This window comes from Tasmannia lanceolata, unplaced genomic scaffold, assembly GCF_043159265.1.
Source record: "Tasmannia lanceolata isolate RefF3 unplaced genomic scaffold, GAP_Taslan_0.1 ptg000002l, whole genome shotgun sequence".
Taxonomy (NCBI): domain Eukaryota; kingdom Viridiplantae; phylum Streptophyta; class Magnoliopsida; order Canellales; family Winteraceae; genus Tasmannia; species Tasmannia lanceolata.
In genome coordinates, this window is record NW_027518679.1 from 58,612,075 (window position 1) to 58,633,039 (window position 20,965).

General features: G+C 39.9%; 3 protein-coding genes across 3 annotated transcripts; 1 reads left to right on the forward strand and 2 right to left on the reverse strand.

The window, feature by feature from the left end:
* The first annotated feature begins 2,135 nt into the window (after nt 1-2,135).
* Nucleotides 2,136-4,691, forward strand: LOC143887594 (blue copper protein 1a-like). The gene is made up of 4 exons (XM_077391691.1): nt 2,136-2,292; nt 3,168-3,243; nt 3,382-3,539; nt 4,202-4,691. Exons 1-4 carry the CDS (start codon nt 2,283-2,285, stop codon nt 4,537-4,539), a joined length of 582 nt encoding a protein of 193 aa, XP_077247806.1. The 5' UTR covers nt 2,136-2,282; the 3' UTR covers nt 4,540-4,691.
* A 7,593-nt stretch (nt 4,692-12,284) lies between these two features.
* LOC143845608 (uncharacterized) lies at nt 12,285-14,951 on the reverse strand. Its single transcript, XM_077353992.1, has one exon. The coding sequence runs from the start codon at nt 14,949-14,951 to the stop codon at nt 12,285-12,287; it is 2,667 nt and encodes an 888-aa protein (XP_077210107.1).
* Nucleotides 14,952-19,526: 4,575 nt separating this feature from the next.
* On the reverse strand, nt 19,527-20,965 carry LOC143887601 (uncharacterized). The gene is made up of 2 exons (XM_077391703.1): nt 20,784-20,965; nt 19,527-20,338 (listed from the first exon to the last, which is right to left on the reverse strand). The coding sequence occupies exons 1-2, from the start codon at nt 20,890-20,892 to the stop codon at nt 19,605-19,607; spliced, it is 843 nt and encodes a 280-aa protein (XP_077247818.1). The 5' UTR covers nt 20,893-20,965; the 3' UTR covers nt 19,527-19,604.

The following is a 20,965-nucleotide window of genomic DNA, read 5'->3' on the forward strand; positions in this document are numbered from 1 at the left end:
TATAACCCAATTCACCCCCTCCTCTTGGATTGCCACTTGGGCTAACAACAAGTCATCATTAGTAGGTTTTAGATTTATTTGTGGGGGTGCAAATATCAAATTTGGGAGATGAGTGTTTTGCATATGACAGGAGAGGAGAGAGGTGTTGGATCAAAATAGGGCTGCAACTCGGGTCGGGCGGGTCGGGTTTTGGAGAACCCAACCCTACCCGAGAAATATCTCGGGTCGGGTCGGGTCGGGTTTTTTTTCGGAAAACCCACGATTCCCAAACCCAGCCCTACCCATGATAAATCTCGGGTCGGTTCGGGTCGGGTCGGGTCGGGTTTTTTCACGTTGACGCAATTTTTTAAGGAAAATTCTTATTTGGCAAGGCAACTCAACTCATAGAAGCAGAAATTACACTCACATTACACTTGAATCAAACAATGATGTAATTACACTCACATTACACTTGAATCAAACAATGTTGTAATCAAACAATGTTGTAATTACAATCAAACAATGCTGAATCAAACACTTGAATCAACTCAATTCATAGAAGCAGAAATTACACTCACATACAATAAGAGTGGATGCGTGGGTTTTCACTTTTAACTTTTAACTAACAATAGAAAAAAATGTACATACTATAACTTATGTAACTCGGGTCGGGTCGGGTCGGGCCCCTTCAAACCCGGCTCGACCCGAGATTCATGCGGGCTTTTGAATGCTCAACCCGGCTCGACCCGAAACCCATGAAACCTGAACCCAACCCAGGCTATTTTTGGGTCAGGTAAAACCCAGCTTGAGTTGCAGCCCTAGATCAAAATAGTGGGTTTGTAAATGAATGGTTGGGGTTTCAATACCAATTTAAAGGTAGTACAGGGATTATATAAAAAATAGAGAAAGAGATATATCAACTAAAAATGAGGGGCTGAAAATGTCAACTTTATCCTTCTTCTTATCTCCTCGTGAGTGAAGTCCACACACGAGTGTCAAACTTTACCCTTTTTCTTTCTCGGCTTGATTTCTTCACTCCTCGTTGAGAAAGATCAAAGAGAAAGATCTCTATGCATCTCGGAAAAAAACCCATTCCCAATCTTATATTTTCTCTTTTTGTATACCTTCTCTATTTCTCCCTCAATAATGTGTCATTCTCTCATATCATTGCTGTAGATTGATGAAAATTATAATAAAAAATCTAATGATTCAGTGCAGCTGGGCGGACGACGTACTCCATCTGCCGGAATACGTCATCAGTTAGGGTTGGGGTCGGGCCAAGGGAATCAATGGCTCCATAGGATCATCCCAACCCTTCAAACTGTGGAGGCAAAAATGGACAGATTTGTGGAGGTTTTTACACGTCCATATTTGCCTCCACAAATCGTAGGGTTGGTATGATCCTATGGAGCTGATTTTTTGGGCACACCCTATCTATGTGAGGGCCCCTCAAATGAATGGTTTGCATCACCCAAACAATGTGGGGCCCATTGTATTTTAAGACGTTGGTGTAGCTAAGTTAGCTACACGAGTGTGTAGCTACACTTTTCTCATATATATATAACTTAAGGGTATTTATTCTATGTGTTTACTAAACGAGCTGAACCCAAACCCTACCAAGCTCGAGCCTGGCTCAGCTCGGCTCGGGTTCGTTCGTTTACTAAACGAGCCGAGCTCAAGCTTTGTTGAATTTTGGCGAGCCGAACATGAGCTCAAAAAAAAAAAGCTCTTCACAAACACGAGCCGAGCCTCAAACTAAGCGAGCCGAGCACAAACACCCCAATGTTCGGCTTAGCTCGGCTCTTTTGCAACTCTACATCCACGGGCGAGAACTGTTGGACATTTTCCAACTTTAGAATTTCTAAAGTTGAAGTATTTCCATGATTTAGACTTTCTAAATCATGGATTTTCAAGTTTAGAGTTGCTAAACATGTGTGGCCTTGCATTCTAAGCAACATTTCATTAACTACGTTAATCTCTTTAATTTGGAAACATTTTGGATAGCAAGTTGGCTCAGATAGCACTTGCCAATTTATGCCTAAAGATCCAAACAAATTTGCACTCAAATTAGAGGCTTTATGGGAGCTCTTTGCCTGTTTAAAGAGACTCTTGGTCCCTCTTCCTACCATCACAACAATAGTACTCATTAAGAGAGAGAGAGAGAGAGAGAGAGAGAGAGAGAGATTTCCCATTAATTTAGTGGTGTGTAAAGGGAGAGAAGTTCTAAGGGGCGTTTCCGTGCCTACGTTGTGCTCGGAAAGGAATCAACAATCGTCGGATTTCATGCAAAGGAGTGATCGGCCATGGCACAAGGTATCTCTAACCCATCTCATTAAACTCGATTTTTTCTTTGTTTTTCACTGCCCAAGATCCAAAGGGATCATTAAGTTAATGTTTAGAATAACAAGAACACGATCTTTCACTATATGAGAAAGTAAAGTTCTCTGATTATAACTGGATTAACCCACAAACTGTAACTCTTTCCTTGTCCTTTCAATCAAGACCGTCCACAAGAGAAACCGAAGAAAACCCGAGAAGAATTCAAGAGAAAAAAAAAACTAGAGAATCCCCCGGGAAGAAGAAACTCTCTCTGTCTCCGTCTCCGTCTCTCTCTCTCTACCTCTTTTTCTGTTTTTACCCGTGGTCTCCTTCACGCAAGAGTTTGAGGAACTCTTATGTCTAGGAAAACCTTGACTACCCTCTTTCCTCGTTATAATAGGAAATGAGCATAGATAGGAAACCCACTTAAGTGGGAAGCAAGGCAACTTCCCAACCGCACAATTGAAAGAATAATGAGAAATAAAAAGGTAAGGAGCAAAACCAGAAAAAATAAATCATGAAGAGAGAGAAACTCGTCCACTCAAATGAATCAAATGAAATTCTTCAAAATTTAAAACTTTCATGGAAAAGAAAACAATAATAAAACATTTTCCAAGGAATGAATTTAAAAAGAGAAAGACTCAAAGTTTTGGTAACATATGCTATATTTGCATACCAAATCAGGTGATCACGCGGGCCACCATCCGAATGCTCATGACCATGTCAAACAAGATCATATTCTAATCATGTACATAGAATTTAATTATTAAAAAATATATTTATTTCATTTGCATGGTCGTTAATAACGAATTACCCAGCCAGCTCTGCCCCTGTTTTTTAATCTTTTTTTTTTTTTTTGTCTTTTTCAGTTTATTTTTCCGTTCGTCGCGGACTACCCAAAGCTTTTGTGATCTATAGGCATGCCGCCCTTAGACAGCAAATATGGTTTGTCTTTCTTCGATTCATCTAAAGTCTCTACGTGAATAAATAGAGCCCATTGAGCTCCTTCCCATTCACCATTGAAGCTAATCAAGCTTTTCAAATTTTAATTACTTAATCAAGCTGATCTCTATTGGCATCTAGGCAAATGTATCTCATTGTTGCCATCATCTTGGCCGTCCATCTGGGGCCCTCTCTGGCAAAGGAATTCATAGTAGGAGGCGATAAAGGATGGACGGTTGGCGTCGTTGATTATCAAGCGTGGGCTGATGGCGAAGAATTTCACATTGGCGATAAGCTTGGTAATTTGCACCACTAATCCTATTTCTTTTCTAATTTCATGGATTAGGGATGATATGGTGTATATTTTTTTCGCTCATATTATAATATCATTATGTGGGTGGTGGAAATTAAGGTCCATCTGAGTAGGTTTTTTTCTTAAGGAACTTTGGTATGGAGTGTTTTGCTAATTTTTCTTTCTCTTTTTATTTCATGGGTGCCATGGGACCCATTAAAAATTGCCTAAGACCCAATAGTTTTTCTCTAAGAAGTTTATCATTAGTCAATTTATGTGATTTTTTCAGTAACTATTTATATAATGGTAGATACTAGATAGATTACCCAAAATAAAATTTGGAGTTTATTAGACCATGAGTATTGTTAGAAACATTCTAATCTAACCTAATTAACATGTCTGCAATTACAAATCTACCACCACAACAACCAACGGTCAAGATTCCTTACAATCAAGGATCTTAGAATAGATGAGATCTTGACCCTTGATTGTGAGGGAATCTTGATCGCTTATTGTTGTGGTGATAGATTAAGTAATTGGTTGGAGTAGGCAACTAAGCCAGGCATGATAATCAATGTTATCATCATATTTTTCTTGAAAATCATGATTAAAATCACAATTTTCTTATTCAATAAATTTCTAAATTGATGATAATGTTAATTTTTGCAGTGTTTAATTACCCACCGGGGAAGCACACCGTCTGCAAAGTCGATGGGGTCGCCTTCAAGAGCTGCACTGTGCCCCCGGCAAACATGACACTCACCACCGGAAAGGACATAGTTACACTCGCAAGCACCGGAAAGAAGTGGTACATATGTGGAGTGGGCCAGCATTGTGCCAACGGTCAGAAATTCAGCATTACCGTGAAGCCGGTCCTTCTTGCTACGGCTTCGCCGCCAATGGAAGGGGGAGCGGAAGGCCCGAGCTCGTCCAATGGGATCATGACACATTGTTATCACGTTTTGACAGCCGCGATCGTTGCTATGGCCATGATGGTCATGGCTTGATGAACTTGAATTGGGTTGACCAATATTACGATATTATTGTCATATAATAATATCTATATTTCGTGATGTGAGATTATTTCCATGGATTTTTTATTTTTTATTTTATGTAATTGATTGTTTTGGAGTTGGGATTAATGATATTACAACGTTTTTTAAAAGATTTGAAATATGTGAAAGAAAACGAGTTGCACAATCAAAGATTTATGATTGGGAAATGATATGAAGGCACACTTGTGTCGAGGTTGTCTCAAACAAACGGCAGTTAGGAAGAAATCTAGGAAGAAGAAGAGTTCAGCAAGCGAAGAGGATTGTTTAGGCCTTATTGGTTTTAGATTTTGACAACCGACTGTGAGTCCAAAAACGATTATTGGACTCACACTAGGTTGTCAAAATCCAAAATGAACAGGGCCTTAGCAATAGAAACTAGACCGAGCCAAGGGTTCAGCCAATCATTTTTGTTGCTTAGTGCTTTTCTCTGTTGCACCGACTATCTCGTTCGTATGTTTTCCTCTTTCCAATGAAGCTATCTATCATTCAAAAATTAAAAAAATAAAAACACACCCCTGTTGGTATTATTAGATTGTAAACCAATCACAATATGAAACCAACAGAAAATTGGGTCCAACAATTGGATTGGGCTTACAATCGGTTGTCACAATCTAAAACGAAAAGGCTCTAAAGGAGCTCCTCTTCAAAAGGCAGTTGAAACAGAACTGCATAGGTTTACGTGCCCCCAAGAGCTAGAGAGTTCGGGTGGTTGGCCTTTTAGAGTAGGATTCAGACCGTGGACCATTGTGCTCTATGTATGGGAGCAGAAGAGTCAATAGCCCATATGTTTATCCAGTGCAGGTATGCTCGAGAGATAAGGAGTAGGACCCTGACGCACTTTGGGATTTCCTGGGTGTTCCCTAGACATGTCTGATCTTTTGGATAGTTGGTCTTATGCCCCTTGGCCTAAAAAGGGTAAACCTTATGGAACTTCACGTTATTAGCCATTATCTGGGTCTTTTGGAAAGAGAGAAATGCTCGCACTTTCAAAAACGTGGTAAAAAGTGCGACCTCTTCCTTCTTCAGGATCATCTCGTTAGTGGTTTCTTGGGCAAAAATTCTCCCTGATTTTCATTCTACTCGGATTCTGACATTCAATGGTTTTGGAAAGAGGTTTGCAATTGCAAGGAGAGTGAAAAGGTTGTTGCCCTAGGTGGAACCCACGTGACCAAGGTTGGTTAAAGCTAAATTTTGATGGTTCTAGTTTGGGAAACCCAGGTCCATCAAGTATCAGAAGTCTTTAAGAGATGAGAATAGAACCACTAAATGGGCATTCTCTAGACCTATTGGAATCAAAGATTCCAATGAAGCGGGAGTGACAAAAATTCTCCAAGGCCTAATATGAGTGTCAGATAGAGACATGAGCAACCTTATAGTGGAAGGAGATTCCTTGAACGCCATAAGGTGGTTTGAAGGCCGATCTTCTCCCCGGTGGCATTTTTGATGAGATTTTAGATAGGGTTGAAGGCCATACGCTTATTTATCATCATGTAAGGAGGTCGGCGAATGAAGAGGTGGATTGCCTTGCTCCGGCAGGTGTGTCTAGATCTAACATAGATTTTTTTATTTTGTTCCCCCATTAGGAAGCCTCCGAGTTGTTCATTTGGATATTTTGCTTCTTTGTGATTGCCCTTGACCGCCTTGGTCACTGCCTTCTCTTTAGCAATAAAATCTAACAGTTTTTTTTTTTTTGTTTTTAAAGGGAAGAAGAAGAAGTACATATACCTCCATCCACTCTTGATTTCTACAATTTAGTCCACAAATTTCCAAGGGGCAGGAATAAATTTATGTTGCTAAATCTGTTTGTTTCAGATTCTGACAGTCAATGTTGAGGGCCATAGCTGATTATTGGCCCAAAATTAAGAATAAATGGGTATATTTTCTTAATAATAAATAAAATATTTTGAGCACTATTTTATAGTTTAAATTTTGTTGAAAATGAAAGTGTTAGTTACCATAATCTTGAGGACAGACAACTGCTTTTGAAGAACTTTAAAGTAAAATGAGATTAAAAATCATGCTAATGCAAGCTACACACTACAACAAAATATAGTGCTGGAAGAAAATATAAAATAGAGTAGAAGGGGCATGGCAACAGAGTAAGAAAACTGTGCGTAAAACTTCTCCTGCGCCCAAGCTGTAGCTTATGCAATATATATGTTGAAGGTAATATCTAGGCAATTTAAAACAAAACCATTTTGCGGCTCACTTTCTCAAAAGAGAACAGCCACCTCATAGCAGATTTTATCTTATTCATTTAATTCATCTGAGGTGGCTGCTCTGTCCAGCAAAAGTGATCCGCGAAATGGTTTTTTGCGAAATTACCTAGACAATCCCTATGTTGAATAGGTCCCATACTAAAGGTGTTGATAAAAAGGCAGCCAGACATGCATGGGGTATTAGAAAACCTTCAATATCTGATAACCTTGGAAGATTTTCGTGGTTCTTTCTTTGCATTTTTCTTGATTATGTCTGTAATCCGCAGGGGAATTCGACCCTAATTTAGTTGTTAATGAATATTACAGAGCTTATACTCCATCTTTCATTTTCTTGAGTTAACAATAGCTACAAACTCATATGGCCTGCAAAGGCAGAGGATTACCCTCTAGAGATTAATGTGCCTATCTCACACTTTTTTCCCATGCTTCTACGCATGAAGGGATTCAAAGAATCTTGGACAAAGCAGTAAGACAATAGGTGGTGTTAAGCCCCAACGGAACAGCATATGCCACTACAATCATTGGGTTTCAACAACATATTTGGGAATCATGAAATATTTTTCAGGGAATATTAGTTTGCCAAGTGATGAGAAGAAAGAGTGGGAGGATGGTGCAAACCCAGAGGTTTTGCAGGTAATTATGGAGAACTTGTAGGAGCTTGATGGGTAACCCGTGCAATAAAATAATTCAAACCATACCCATAAATCAGATGAGGATAGAAATTGAGAGGGAAGGAGTGAGGAAATGGTGCTAAGTGGATGAAAAATAAAAATAAAAATCTATTCTGAGTAGAGTTTTTCTTTTCCTTGTTTTCAGTCACTTCTCATAATCTCCTCAATCATGCCCTCACAAATCCCCTCCCTCTCCCACTCTCTTTCCACCACCGGATAAACTAATATTCCATGGAAAAAAAAATGATGGTTGCCTAGCATGGCCTGAATGATTATGTCAAATGCCTAGGTTCAAACCACCTTTATATGAAAAATCCACATGTAATGTCCAACCCAAAAGAGGGGCCAAATGTGCCACGTGTACGCCAACCCTAAAAAGAAGGGCCACACGTGAGCGGAAGTGTTTAAGTACAAAAGACTAAATAACACCAACTCTAACAGCTTAAGCTTTTGGAGTTACTGGTTGCTTTCACATGGTATCAGAGCAAATGGTCCTGAGTTCAAACCTCTCAGATAGCAAAAATCCACATGCAATGGCCAAACCGAAAAGAGGGGTCACATGTGCCCCGTGTAGGACAACCTTAGAAAGAGGGGCCACACGTGAGGGGGAGTGTTAAAGGGTAAAAGAATAAATAACGCCTTTCTCCAACTGCTTAAGCTTTTGGAGTTACTGGTTGTTTCACAGATTATTTGTAAAGAATGGCATGCATATAAATTAAATAAAACAAATACACCTACTGAAAGGGGCACCATGCATACAGGTCAATATTGGACCGTTCATCAGGGAAAAAAAACTGTGGATGTAAAATTCAATTTTAACCTTACTTATAGTTAAAACTAGAACAAGATAACTGGAAGAACAGTAAGATTTCAAGAACTCAAGAAAGCATCTATATTTTGTATGCAAAACCAAAATTTACACCCAATTTCATCTAGGCAAGTAGGAAGCCAATTTTTTGGATGAAAACCAAGCTCAAGAAATACCTACAGTCAGAATACTTGTCATGGATGCTATCAACAGTAGCAACAATCAATTTCCCTGACTCAGACTTTGCCTGTAAGGGGCGGAAATGTTAACATCTTTAGGTATAGTGACTTTGTTTTATAGTTTAACTTTTGAGCAGTAAAAAGTAATTATCATAAAATATGTACATGAAGTAAATTGTTTACCATTTCTACTGGTGAGCTTCTACTTACCAGAAGAAGAACTCTTAGAAAATCCAACATTGGCTGCCTGAGTTTTACAAAATGAAGTTATGATTACCATTTCACTAAATGAAGCAAGGTAGTGTAAGGGGGGAAATGTAAAATAGAATACACAATCACTGGATTGCATCCCCATGTTCAAGATCTGTCATGTGGGCTATGACCTTGTAGGTGACAGAACATCATTTACCTAATGGGAATAGGATTCCTATCAGAATCTCTTCTATAACATTTGAAAAAAAGGAAAACTTGTTTCCTATATGCAAGTTATCATACTTAAATAATGGTCGAGGAATTGATTTTCTCCAAATGATCGCATGTGTTCTAAATTTCTAATAATATCAAAGAAACTAGTTAAAGGAAATGTTGATGGCCTAACATGAATTAAAATAGAAGATACTTAAGTAACTTACAAACCCAGAAAACCAAATAAAACCTTGAGAAAAAAAAAAACAGTAGAAGAGCAGCAGGAAACAAGCAAGTGGGATCAAAATCATGTCCAAGAATCTGTCACAATTAACAATAATCCATTTAACTGTTAAAATTTTCTGTCCGTTAAGTCCTTTGTCTTGACCAGGGTAGTCATTTTTACCACTGCTCCATTATGCTCCCTAATTAAACCCCTAATACTCATTGCCCCTGGGTTCCCAATGGTTGAACCATCAAAATTCACATTAATTATCTCAAGAGGAGGAGGGGATCTAACAGAGGGAAACTCTATCAAGAGTCAAGATGCCAAAGAGATAAAATCCCCACCACCTCCGTAAATTTGAGACTGGCACTCCATAGAATAAGTGAAGAACTTCCTTGAACTGACAGAATGAAGGACACTGTTGAAGATCAAACTCCTCAATACATTGGGGTACTTGTTGGACTTTTCCTCTCTGATATGACTCCACAAGGTCTTTTAACATTCTCGGCATCACCCAAAAGCATCTGAAGAGAGACTAGATGAAACTCCAAAGGGTGGAACCAATAGGATAGTAAATAAAGTAGAACAGAATGTTTAAAAGAGCCGATTTGATTACCGAATGTTTCCCGCCTAAAGATAGCATGACTCTTTTCCAAGTCAATAATTTCCTTTCAGATCGTTCTATCATTGCATCCCATAATGTCTAATATGGCTTCCCAATGCATAACCAGAAATCTAAGTACGCACCATACAATTCAGCACTGCTGCATCAGAGGATTTTTGTTAAGTTTTCCACCATGTGCTCCCTTGCTCTCACCCTCATTGCCACCAATTGACAGTGATCTACTACCCCAATGCTGCTTCATAGCATCTAAGAATTTCTTTTGAGATTTCGAGCTTGATCATAGCAAGATCCCCAGAATATAGGAGTGTTTTCTGTACATTGTGACTTTTAAATCTCGAGTTATCTGCTTTAAAACATAAGGAATATCCATATTAGTCTTCTCGGTCATTTTATTATAGAGCTTCCACCACAATCATGAATAGGGCAGTGGCATAGGCCACATTGCCTCAATCCCCTTGAAGTTCTAAAATATCCTATAGGGGATCCATTCATAAGAATATAGAACCAAGCCAAAGATAAACAATCCCTCATTCATACCTACCATTGCAAACCAATGCCTATCCTATCTAACATGCAGTCCAGGAAGTAGCACTCCACTCTTATAATGTGGTGTGGAGCGAAAAAAACAATAGTCCCACCAATGCCTATCCATGAGTTACAAGGCATTTCCAAATGTTGGGATTTTGAGATTCCAGGTGAATTAAGTAATTGCAGATAGAGTTTACCAAGTATTTATGATCTCGATTCAAATGGATGTTTTTAGTTTCCAGCTGAGAATTCATTTTTTAGCATACACTGGGAAAACTTTGTCCTTCATAGATTATTTTATCGTTGGGTGATTGATTGTACATTTCAAACCTTGAACTTTTAAGTATTTTCAAGTGGCCTTATTCTGTTAGGCATGGAAAGTAAAGGGGTGGTGGTTCATCGATGTTTCTGAGAGAGATCTAACCTTTTAGTCTTTTGACGTTTTCTCCACTCCGTACCCAATAAATTTTGAACTGGTTAGATTGAGACAACTGCACTCTCTGGTGGCCTGCCTTGGACATACACTTTGACCTTACGAAGAGCGTGTTTCCATAATCTTGAAGTTTATGGATCTGTTGAAGAGAGTGTACAGATTTTACTGTTATGGGTGTTTTTTAGACAGTGTAGATGAGAGTTGTCCTCTAGGTAGGCCAAAATATGCGGCAATGGCACAGGCAACATCTTTTTAAGTATACTTCAGGGGAGCTAGCTTCAACACCTTATGGATAATACCAAGCTTTGTTGAGAGACAGATGATTTAATAGGCAAGATGTGAGGGCCTGGAGGAGATTTTACATTTTCAAGAGATTTTTTTGCTGACATATCGAGGTAATTGTGGTCTCTCTAGCCTAATGGGAGGCCACAATTTGTGTTTAAATGACACATACAAGTGCTGCCACATCGGAATTGTCATTTTGGGAACAAACCATAATTTTTTGGCCTTATTCTTGCCTTTTCTCCTTCTAGACCTTGATACTATTGCATTTTTAGAAGTGTAATTCTTTCACTTAAACAAATCAAAACTTTGAAATTTTGGGTGTTTTTTTGCTCCCTTTTCCGCTGTCCCTTGCAAATTTTAACTTGTTACCTAGCCAAATCATCACAGGATCCAAAGGGAAGTGAGATGCCAATTCAAAATTTCAACCAGTATAAAGGACAAAGTAATTACAAAAGGACTCATTAAATTGTAAAAAATTTGATATGGTAAATTGAAGCTAATAAGAAAGAATCCTTCGGTGAAGACCAGCACTACACACATCAAGAACTCTTGTTCCATAAAGTTCCAGATTGGATGTCAAAGAATCCACCTTGGACTCCCATGGCAGACAAGTTAAATAGTTCAAGGTCACTTTTCATGTCTGACAAAGAGATGGTCAAGGAAATCTTACAATTTGTACCCAAAGAACTCCCTGGTTGTGTCTGAATACAGAAAAGAGCATGTAGACCCTAGTAATATAAGATAATAACAACAAAACACTGGTACCACAGAAGATTTTCAAATATATATAACTTTTAGAACCATGAAAATTCTACAATTGCAAATAAATCCTGCATAATTTTGTCTTCCAAATAAACTCCAACAATAAACCACTTAGTAAAGGTGATCATGACAGTAACATAAGCAAAATATCCAGCAAAATCTGTAAGGTCAACACATTTTTTCAAAGAAAAACTCAATTGATGAAATGCCTTTGGAGCTTGCAATGTTTGAGAAAATGTAAAAAAAAAAAAAGGCAAAACATGAAGATTAACTGGTCATATAAACAAATTAACATCATCCGATGCAAGAAGCACAAATTAAGCTTCAAGGGTTAAATATATAAGCATCAAAGTGTAGAAGAAAAATCGAAATATGTTTCAAAAGAAGAGCATTATTACATAATCAAGCATGAAGACCACTTTCTTGCCATGAAAAGGAATGTGAACTTGTCATTACGAGTTATTAATTGGTATAACGGTAATATGAAATACATGGTTGTGACCATTCAAAAAAAAAAATGAAATACATGGTTGTGACATGACCAGAGAAATTTGATTCAAATGGCACCGGGATTTGCTTGAAAACTCATGATCATAGCCATGGTTTCTCTAGCAGAAATTGTTTCATAATGATCCCAACCACATATTACCTCTCTTATACTTATCGCTGTCCTACAAAGTTGTTCCCCTGTATCATATTGCCCACCTCTAAACATTAGTTTTGCCCTTGTTTCTAGCAATGTAGCTTTCAAGAGTTCTAATTCCTGGTAAAGGGATAGTTTCAAATTTTTAGGCGAGCGAATTGAACTTCTCCATCTCAGAGATTTCTCTATCCCTTTCTCAAAAGATTCCTGCTCAACTTCCAATGCATCAGTGCACACTCGCAAGAGCTCTAAAGAAGTATTGCACTGTATGAATGTGTTAAAAGTACGGATAGCTATGGGTAAAACAAATTGCTTCGTGAAGGATAACAACTTTGAGACCTCTAGTTTGATGATCCCAGGATCTGTCCCAAATTTAAATAACAAGAAACATGCTGCCCATATATGTTCAGTATCTCGAGGAAAAGAACCTCTCATGCTAATTGCTTCCACCATAGCACGAGCAACTACAATACCTCCTCTTTTGCGGGCATATAGCTTAATAATATCATGGAAATGAATGCAATCATGCTTGATGCTACTCCTTGCAATCTGAAACCTCACCAACATGGCAGATGCTTCGTATTTTGATTTCTTAGTGTGAGATGTGAAGCATCTGCAAGTTACAAAATTCAGGCACTTCTTCCAAAGATGAGCACTGTGATGGTCTTCTAAATTCTCGCATGCAGCCAAATCTAACAGTGAAACTGGAATTGGTGAAGGAGCAAACCAACCACTTGCCAGAAACATTCTCTTTGCCAAATTCCACGGACGGTCTGCAATATTGAATATCGAAAAACAAAAATCTAAAAGTTGCATGAGAAAAGGAGTGTGTCTCAAAACCGAGTCTTCATCACGACTCCATGCCAAATCTCTAGCAGGTATTTTGTTGATGGAGTTAAGTAGTTTGCTCGCACCAATCGGAAGCTCGGATAGGATCGCCCCGACAAGAGCAAGGCCCAAGGTAAGCCCGCCCAATTTCTCGTGAATGACTCTAAGAGCATCATTGTCCACCTGCTGAAGATCTTGTAACCTCCCCTTCATCAAGGACATTGCCTCCTCATCACATAAGGAAGACAGCTTCAATGGTTCCAGGTTCATTATTCGAGGCTTACGTGTGGAAATAATGACGTGTGTCTCTCTGCCAAAAGGTGGGAGAAGCTCCATTATGTTCCTCCTGCCCCACCAATCTCTCTCATCTTCCAGGTTGTCGATTACTACTAAAAAAGGGATGTCACGCATGAGTTCTTTTCTCACTCTACGTATGGCTTCTTCCTCCAGCTCTTCAAAGCTCTTTGGTCTATTACTTTCAGGACAAATATGATTTTCAATGCTCACATCAACTCCCAAGAAAGAAAACAAATTCATGTAATTTTGATAAACATACCGTGATTCCCCACCCACCCAGAGAACCATCCGATATCTTTGAGAGACTTTGTACGCAAATTCTAACAACAGCTCTGTCTTACCAATACCCGAGATGCCAGAAACACAGGCAACACCCGTCCCATACACTATGTTCCTGGATCTCGACTTCCTTACGTGCCCTCCTCTACTCTTCCCTGTCGAATCCCTATAATGGTTCGAAGGACTCTCATTGCCTTGCATCACAATCTCGTCCTCGGACTCCTTCCAAACAACTACCTCTTTGCGCTTCTTGGTCCTCTCATCCAACCGTTCCTCTGCACTTTCTTCCACAACCCCATTTTTCTTACTTCTTCCCAACCTCAAACTCTTACGTCTACGACTAGGTTTGAGCTCGAAAAGTTCATTTGCTGCATTGCCATCAACATCTCCAAACAAAATAAGTTCAAGATCAAGCAGCTCTTCCTTTCTTCCTACAAAGTTACTATTCCGAGGAAACAGGAACTCCTCCTTCACAGTCTCCTTCCACTTGTTCACCCTCTCTATAACATCTCTCTTCCCCAACCTCACTCCTAGTAGACCAACAGCCTTTGAAATGCAATCCCTCCAATTACCAGGGTGTGTTTCCAATTTCAATTCATCGATACCTGAGAGCCCATCAACAGCCTCCTTCCAATCCTTCTCCAATCCGCCATACGACATCCAAAGCCCCCCACCATATTTCGCCCAGATTTTTCCCCGCCTCTCGACTATATCCCTCGCCAGGCAATCACTAGACTCTAATCCAAAGAAAATAGGAACCAAATTCTTCCTACCCAAGAAACTCCTTACCTCATCAATGCTATAAGGATTCGAAAATGATTTCTTGTTCAGGATAACGACCCCGAGCGTAGCCGCATTCATTACTCTATCAGCAATCCCATGGTCTTGAGCGTCCCTACACCGACTCCTATCCGCCATGAAGCAAGACACTCCTTGCAATTCCAACTCTGCGCAAAGCCAGTTGGTGAACCGGATCAAGGACTTCTTTCTCCCATAAAAACCGATGAAAACATCACAACTTCGAACCCTCGCAAAGGATGAAAGTGAAGTGGGAGACTCTGTAAACACAGAATACCCACTGTTCCACAATCGCTTTCTTTCATCACTATCAGATCTTTGACTTTCGCTCGATGAATGAATGTCAGAAGTTCCATTTTCAAGGGTTTCAATGCCCATTAGAGATTTGTCAATGTCCCACAATAGCATAGGACAAGATTTAGGTTTTAGGGTTAGAAGTTTAGAAGTATGATTGAAGCAAACCCTAAGTGGGTTTTGGATATCTGGCCGAGAAGATTCAGAGTCTATGATTTTCGAAAGCAGAGGGTTCAGGTTTCGTTTGGAAGCTCTATCTATCAGAAAAGCTGTAGCCAGGGTAGCTTGAACTTTCGTTCATTTTTCTGAAATGTAGGAAGAAAAATCTAGAAAGAAATCGAAGAACCCTATTTTTAGGCTGTAGAGAGGGAAATCCAACCCCAAAAAACTTGTGCGGGAGAAGATTTAGCCGTTTAGGTCGTTACATAAGGGCGCTGATATTCCCCCCCACCCCCACCCCCTTTGTAGGCTATTCCCCCCTTGACGGCTGGCTAACGTTAAACGTTAGGATTTAACGTATATGTCACTTTCCCACCATTTGACCGGTCTCTCTCTCGTATATGTCACTTTCCCACTATTTGACCGGTCTCTCTCTCTCTCTCTCTCCAGATACGCAACCGGAACAGTTGGTGGGCCCAACAGAAACAGTTGGTGGAATGGTGGGCCCATCTTTGAACAACGTAGGCCCCGCCCATACCACACCATAGGATAATCCAAACCGTCCATTTGATGGGCTATATACATAAATAGGTTGCATCCCGTAATATCATTTCCATAGGCTGATCCTAGCCCTCCGAACTAAATAGAAACTATAGATTGTAGGGTTGTGATCATCCTATGGAAATGATTTTTGGGGCACAACCTATTTACATTGTGGCCCATCAAATGAATGGTTTGGATTATTCTATGGAGTTGGTCGTAAAGTAACATTAAGGCCCGTCCACAACATAGGACGATCCAAGCCGTCCATGGTTTGGATAATCCTATGGAGTTGGTCGTACAGTAACATTAAGGCCCAATCGTAGGCCCCACTGATATTTTTCAAATTGAAGCGTACTGTCCACAACATAGGATGATCCAAGCCATCCATGGTTTGGATCATCTATGGTGTGGTTCGTACAGTAATATTAAGGTCCAATTTAGGCCCCACCCATATTTTTGAAAATGAAGTGTACCGTCCAGACCATAGGATGATCCAAGCCGTCCATTTGATGGGCCATAACGTAAATGGGTTGTGCCCCCAAAAGTGTTGGCCCATCAAATAAATGGTTTGGATCATCCTGTGGTCGTACAGTAACATTGAGGCCCATCCAAAAAATAGGATGATACAAGCCGTCCATGGTTTGGATAATCCTATGGAGTTGGTCGTACACTAACATTAAGGCCCAATCGTAGGCCCCACCGATCTTTTTCAAATTGAAGCGTCCCGTCCGCAACATAGGATGATCCAAGCCGTCCATGGTTTGGATCATCCTATGGTGTGGTTCGTACCAATTTAGGCCTCACCCATATTTTTTAAAATGAAGTGTACCGTCCAGACCATAGGATGATCCGAGCCGTCCATTTGATCGGCCACAATGTAAATAGGTTGTGCCCCAAAAATCATTTCCATAGGATGATCACAACCCTACAATCTATAGAGGTTGCATAAGATGTAATTTCTATTTAGATCGGAGGGCTAGGATCAGCCTATGGAAATAATATTATGGGACGCAACCTATTTACGTTTATGGCCCATCAAATGGACGGTTTGGATTATCCTATGGTGTGGTATGGGCGGGGCCTATGTTGTTCAAAGATGGGCCCACCATTCCACCAACGGTTTCTGTTGGGCCCACGAACTGTTCCTGTTGTGTGTGTGTGGAGAGAGAGAGAGAGAGAGAGAGAGAGAGAGAGAGAGAGAGAGAGGTCAAATGGTGGGAAAACGTTAGCCAGCCGTCAAAGGGTGGGGATATCAGCGTCCTATAAAAACTCACATAATATATCTATTTAAATCTAGTGGCATATTTGCATTGAAGTTTGAAACAAAGCAAGAATGTTAGCATCAGTCTCCCACTAGTCATTGGCACCCCCACCCCCACGCAAGTGAGAGCTAGGGGTGCAACATGATTTTGGCTCGTGTTGGGCTAGCATTTCCTCGGGTTGGGTTGGGTTGTGTAAGGGTTAATTTTTTTCTTGTATTTTTCTGTTTGGCCCTAGGTGAACCCGAACCCAACCCGACTAAACTCAACCCAACCCCAACCCGATTTGGGAAAAAAAACAAGTTAGATGGGTTGGGTTAGGGTTGAGAGATTTAGAGGCGGGTTAGGTTAGGGTCGACCATCGTCAACCGGAGGCTTGGCTTGGGTCGGGTTAGGGTTGAGGAAATGCTATCTTGGGTTGGGCTAGGGTTGTCAATTGTCATCAACCCGATCCAAGTTGCACCCCTAGCGAGAGCAATGGATTCCATCAAGCAAGCAATGGCTTGGGGAGAGAGGATTAAAAATAGAGATGGAGCCCGGGGGGTGGGGGGGTGGGCAGAAATGGGACAAGGAGAAGCTTGACAGTAGTCCACTAAAAACTGAACCCATCAAGTAGTAGCATACTCGATGCCAAAGAATAGGTCTCAATTCACGCATTGTTTTTTTTTTTTTTTTTGGTACCAGTCGGACAACAATCATCATTGAAAACACCTTTTGAGTTCTTATTCATTCCCTTTTTCTAGAAAGATATCAAAAACACGTAACTGGCCAAAAACAACTTAATAAGGATTTATTATGCGCGATATGCCGATGTCTCACTACTAGGAACTATGGGTGCAGTAGAGATTCTCATAAAAGTACAAAAATGTCATAGGCCCCTCCTTTCCCTTTTTCACATTGTTGATAGGGGGCAGTGGTGAATTGAAAGCTAAGCAGTGGTAATTCTAAAGATCTCGGGGGGGGGGGAATAGAGATTGGAGTTGTCTGCTTATTCTGATACATACTGGGTTGGGCAAGCTGCCCTATTGATCACCGCTCTACCGCTGGACTTAGTGCTTGTCATATCAGTAGTTGCCTCGCCTCTTTACGCCGGGACGATTTGAGTGTTATAGATATCCATCATACCCAATCCACAAGGGCAAACATCAGCTCCTTCTAATTATTTTGTTCCATAAATGGGGGTGTTAAAATATGTAGTGTTATGTAGGTGTAAACAATTATAAATGGATTCAACATGAAAGGAGAAGCTTGATGCTAGTCCACTAAAAACTGAACCCATAAAGTAGTAGCATAATCGATCAAACGGGTTATTTTCTCGCCTAATGGGCATCAGAAGCAAGAATAAAGGACAACAAACACCATGGAACACACATGTTGAGTTCTTGTTCTTTCCCTTTTTCCGGAAAGATTTAAAAACAAAAAAACTCAACTCTCCAAAAACAACTTAATAAGGATTTGTTATGTGCGATATGCTGACTCACTACTTGGAATTGTGGGTGCCATAGAGCTTCTCATAGAAATACAAAAATGTCATAGGGGCCCCTTTTCCTTTTTCACATTACTAATAGGGGGCATATGCAAATTGAAAGCTAAGAAGTGATAATTCTAAAGATCAATCTCTCGGGGAAAAAATAGAGATTGGAGTTTTATGCTTATTCTGATCTGATACAAACTGGGCTGGGCAGGCTGCCCTACTGATCATCGTTCTACCACTGGACTTTGCTCTAGTCGTATTAGTAGCTCCCTCGCCTCTTTACCAAGGTTTTAAAATTTCGATTTCGGTCAGCACGGAAATAGAAACATTTCAATTTCGATTGAAATCTTGTAAAATCATAGAAACATATGCAAATGGTGAAGTTTTTTAGTCTTTTAAAAATATATGCAAATGATGAAATTTTAAGATGAAACTGTGGGAAATACTAGAATAAGCACAAATGCTTACTTAGAAACCATCACATAAGCCACAAAACCATCCATAATGGCTTAATCACATCGAACACCCAGTGACATGCATTGGCGCATGCCTAGAACAATAAACAATAAAGAAGTACCATTTAATGAAGTATAGGAGAGCACAATGACTAGTCTCTCTCTAACAACTCTATGTCAATACCACATAGAGTTATTATTGGTCTCATATCGATCTGACATCCCATGCATAAGATATGGCTACTTTGTCGTGCAGTTGAATGGTTTTGCCTACCAAATATCATTCTCTACGTTAATAAATGAAATGAATATAATAATATCTTTCCAATTTTTTGTGGTTTCGACCATTTCAGTTGAATTGCAGAAATTTAGATTAATTTTGAGAATTTCAGTCAAGTTTCGATTGATTTTGAGAATTTTGGTCAAATTTTGATCGAATTTTGGAAATTTCGGTTAAAATTTCTCGAAAATAATGATGTGAAGAGAAATCATGTAGATTTCGTTTTGATGGGAATGGAAATGGAAACATTTTGGAAAAATTTTGGAGAGATTTAAAACCATGTTCTTTACACCGGCAGTTGGAAAATCTTGGTGCATGATCTGAGTGCTATGGAAGAGGTTCATGAACCTCTAAGAAAAGGCGATGACTCATTTAATGGTATACGCAAAAGCATCTTTTGTCCGATTGCGATGTGATAGATATCTCTCTTACCTGATCCACAAGGGCAAAAATCAGCTCCCTCTAATTATTTTGTTCTAGAAATGGGGGTATTAAAATATGTAGATGTTATTAGATGTAATCAACTATGAATACATTCAACATGAAAGAAGCGATCAATAAGATGATTCAAAACATATTCTTTACCGTATACTGTTCTCCTTTCTTTGAGAACCTAACCATATGTATTAAATAAACCCCAAGTGCAATGACCACCATGATGGACACCACTAGATTCACAATCAACTGTCTGGGCTTATCTAAGCCGATGACCTTACCACCTCCTTTATGCTTCTTATCTCCATCTGGCATGGACCTGCCGGATGTTTCGTCAGCTGGCGGCGGCGGCGCCATTTTTCCGGCATCAGTAGCCTCACTTCTCTTCGCCCCCTCTTCCTTCATCATCCCATTTCCTACAACTTTTCCAACATCTCCTTTAGACCCATTACTTTGAACTTCCTTTTTCCATGACACCTTTTTTGTAATTTGCTTGCCATTAACACTCTCCTTATTCATCCCATTTTTTTGTTTTTCCGTGGTGGGGGCACTTGAACTGGCCTCCTGGCGAGGACCACCTTGATCTTTTGGGGATTTTTGCTCCTTTGGGCTGCCTATAATCTCTGGAGATTCCTGCTTTGGTGTGGGTCGAGCATCCATGATGATTGGAGCGATTGTTTTCGGCATTATCACATATAAAGTACCATTTGCGAACCTTGCGCGGATCTCATTAATGTTACAATTATCCGGGGCACGAAGTTCCTTGCGGAAGCGGCTCCATTTGTTACCGTTGAGAGGGCATTCTCCACTGATGATCATGTTGCCAGAATTGTCGATCTGAACTTTGAGTTGGTCCCTCCTGAATCCTGGGAAAATTATGAAAATAAAGAACAAATGATTATGGCACAAAACACGCGTGCCCACACACACACACGCTCATGAACCGTGATCTAGGAAACTATAATCCTTAGATCCAAACCAATTGATGAATCCCAATATGGGTTGCTTGTGATCTAAACATCTCATGATCGATGAGATACTTCACGTATGAGCAACGGCTAACAATTGTTAGTGTTTGATGTTCAATGTCCTTTCAGGGGCGACTCGCCAATTGGTACGATTTTTGGGTCATGGCCATCTATGAAAGATTTCATCTAGTAATGTGGATCCCGCATGGCATAAGTAGGCCCACATCATTAATGGGGCAGACTTGATTAATTTTGGATCCAATTAGTATGCGGATTCGGCCCGCTTAGAAGGTCAAAATAACATCATGGATTGTAATATAAAATATAAGTAGGAGAAAAATACCAGGAAGATCGATCAAGTGAGTATCAGATCCTTCTTCTCGTACCCAATAGGACGATGGTTGAAAATCTTCGTATGAACGAGGCTGGACGGCTTGAGATCTAGTATCCATGTCTCTCTTCTTCTTCTTCTTTCGTCTTTTTTCTATATCTATTAGTGAAGAAATAAAAAAATTTGTGAATGAA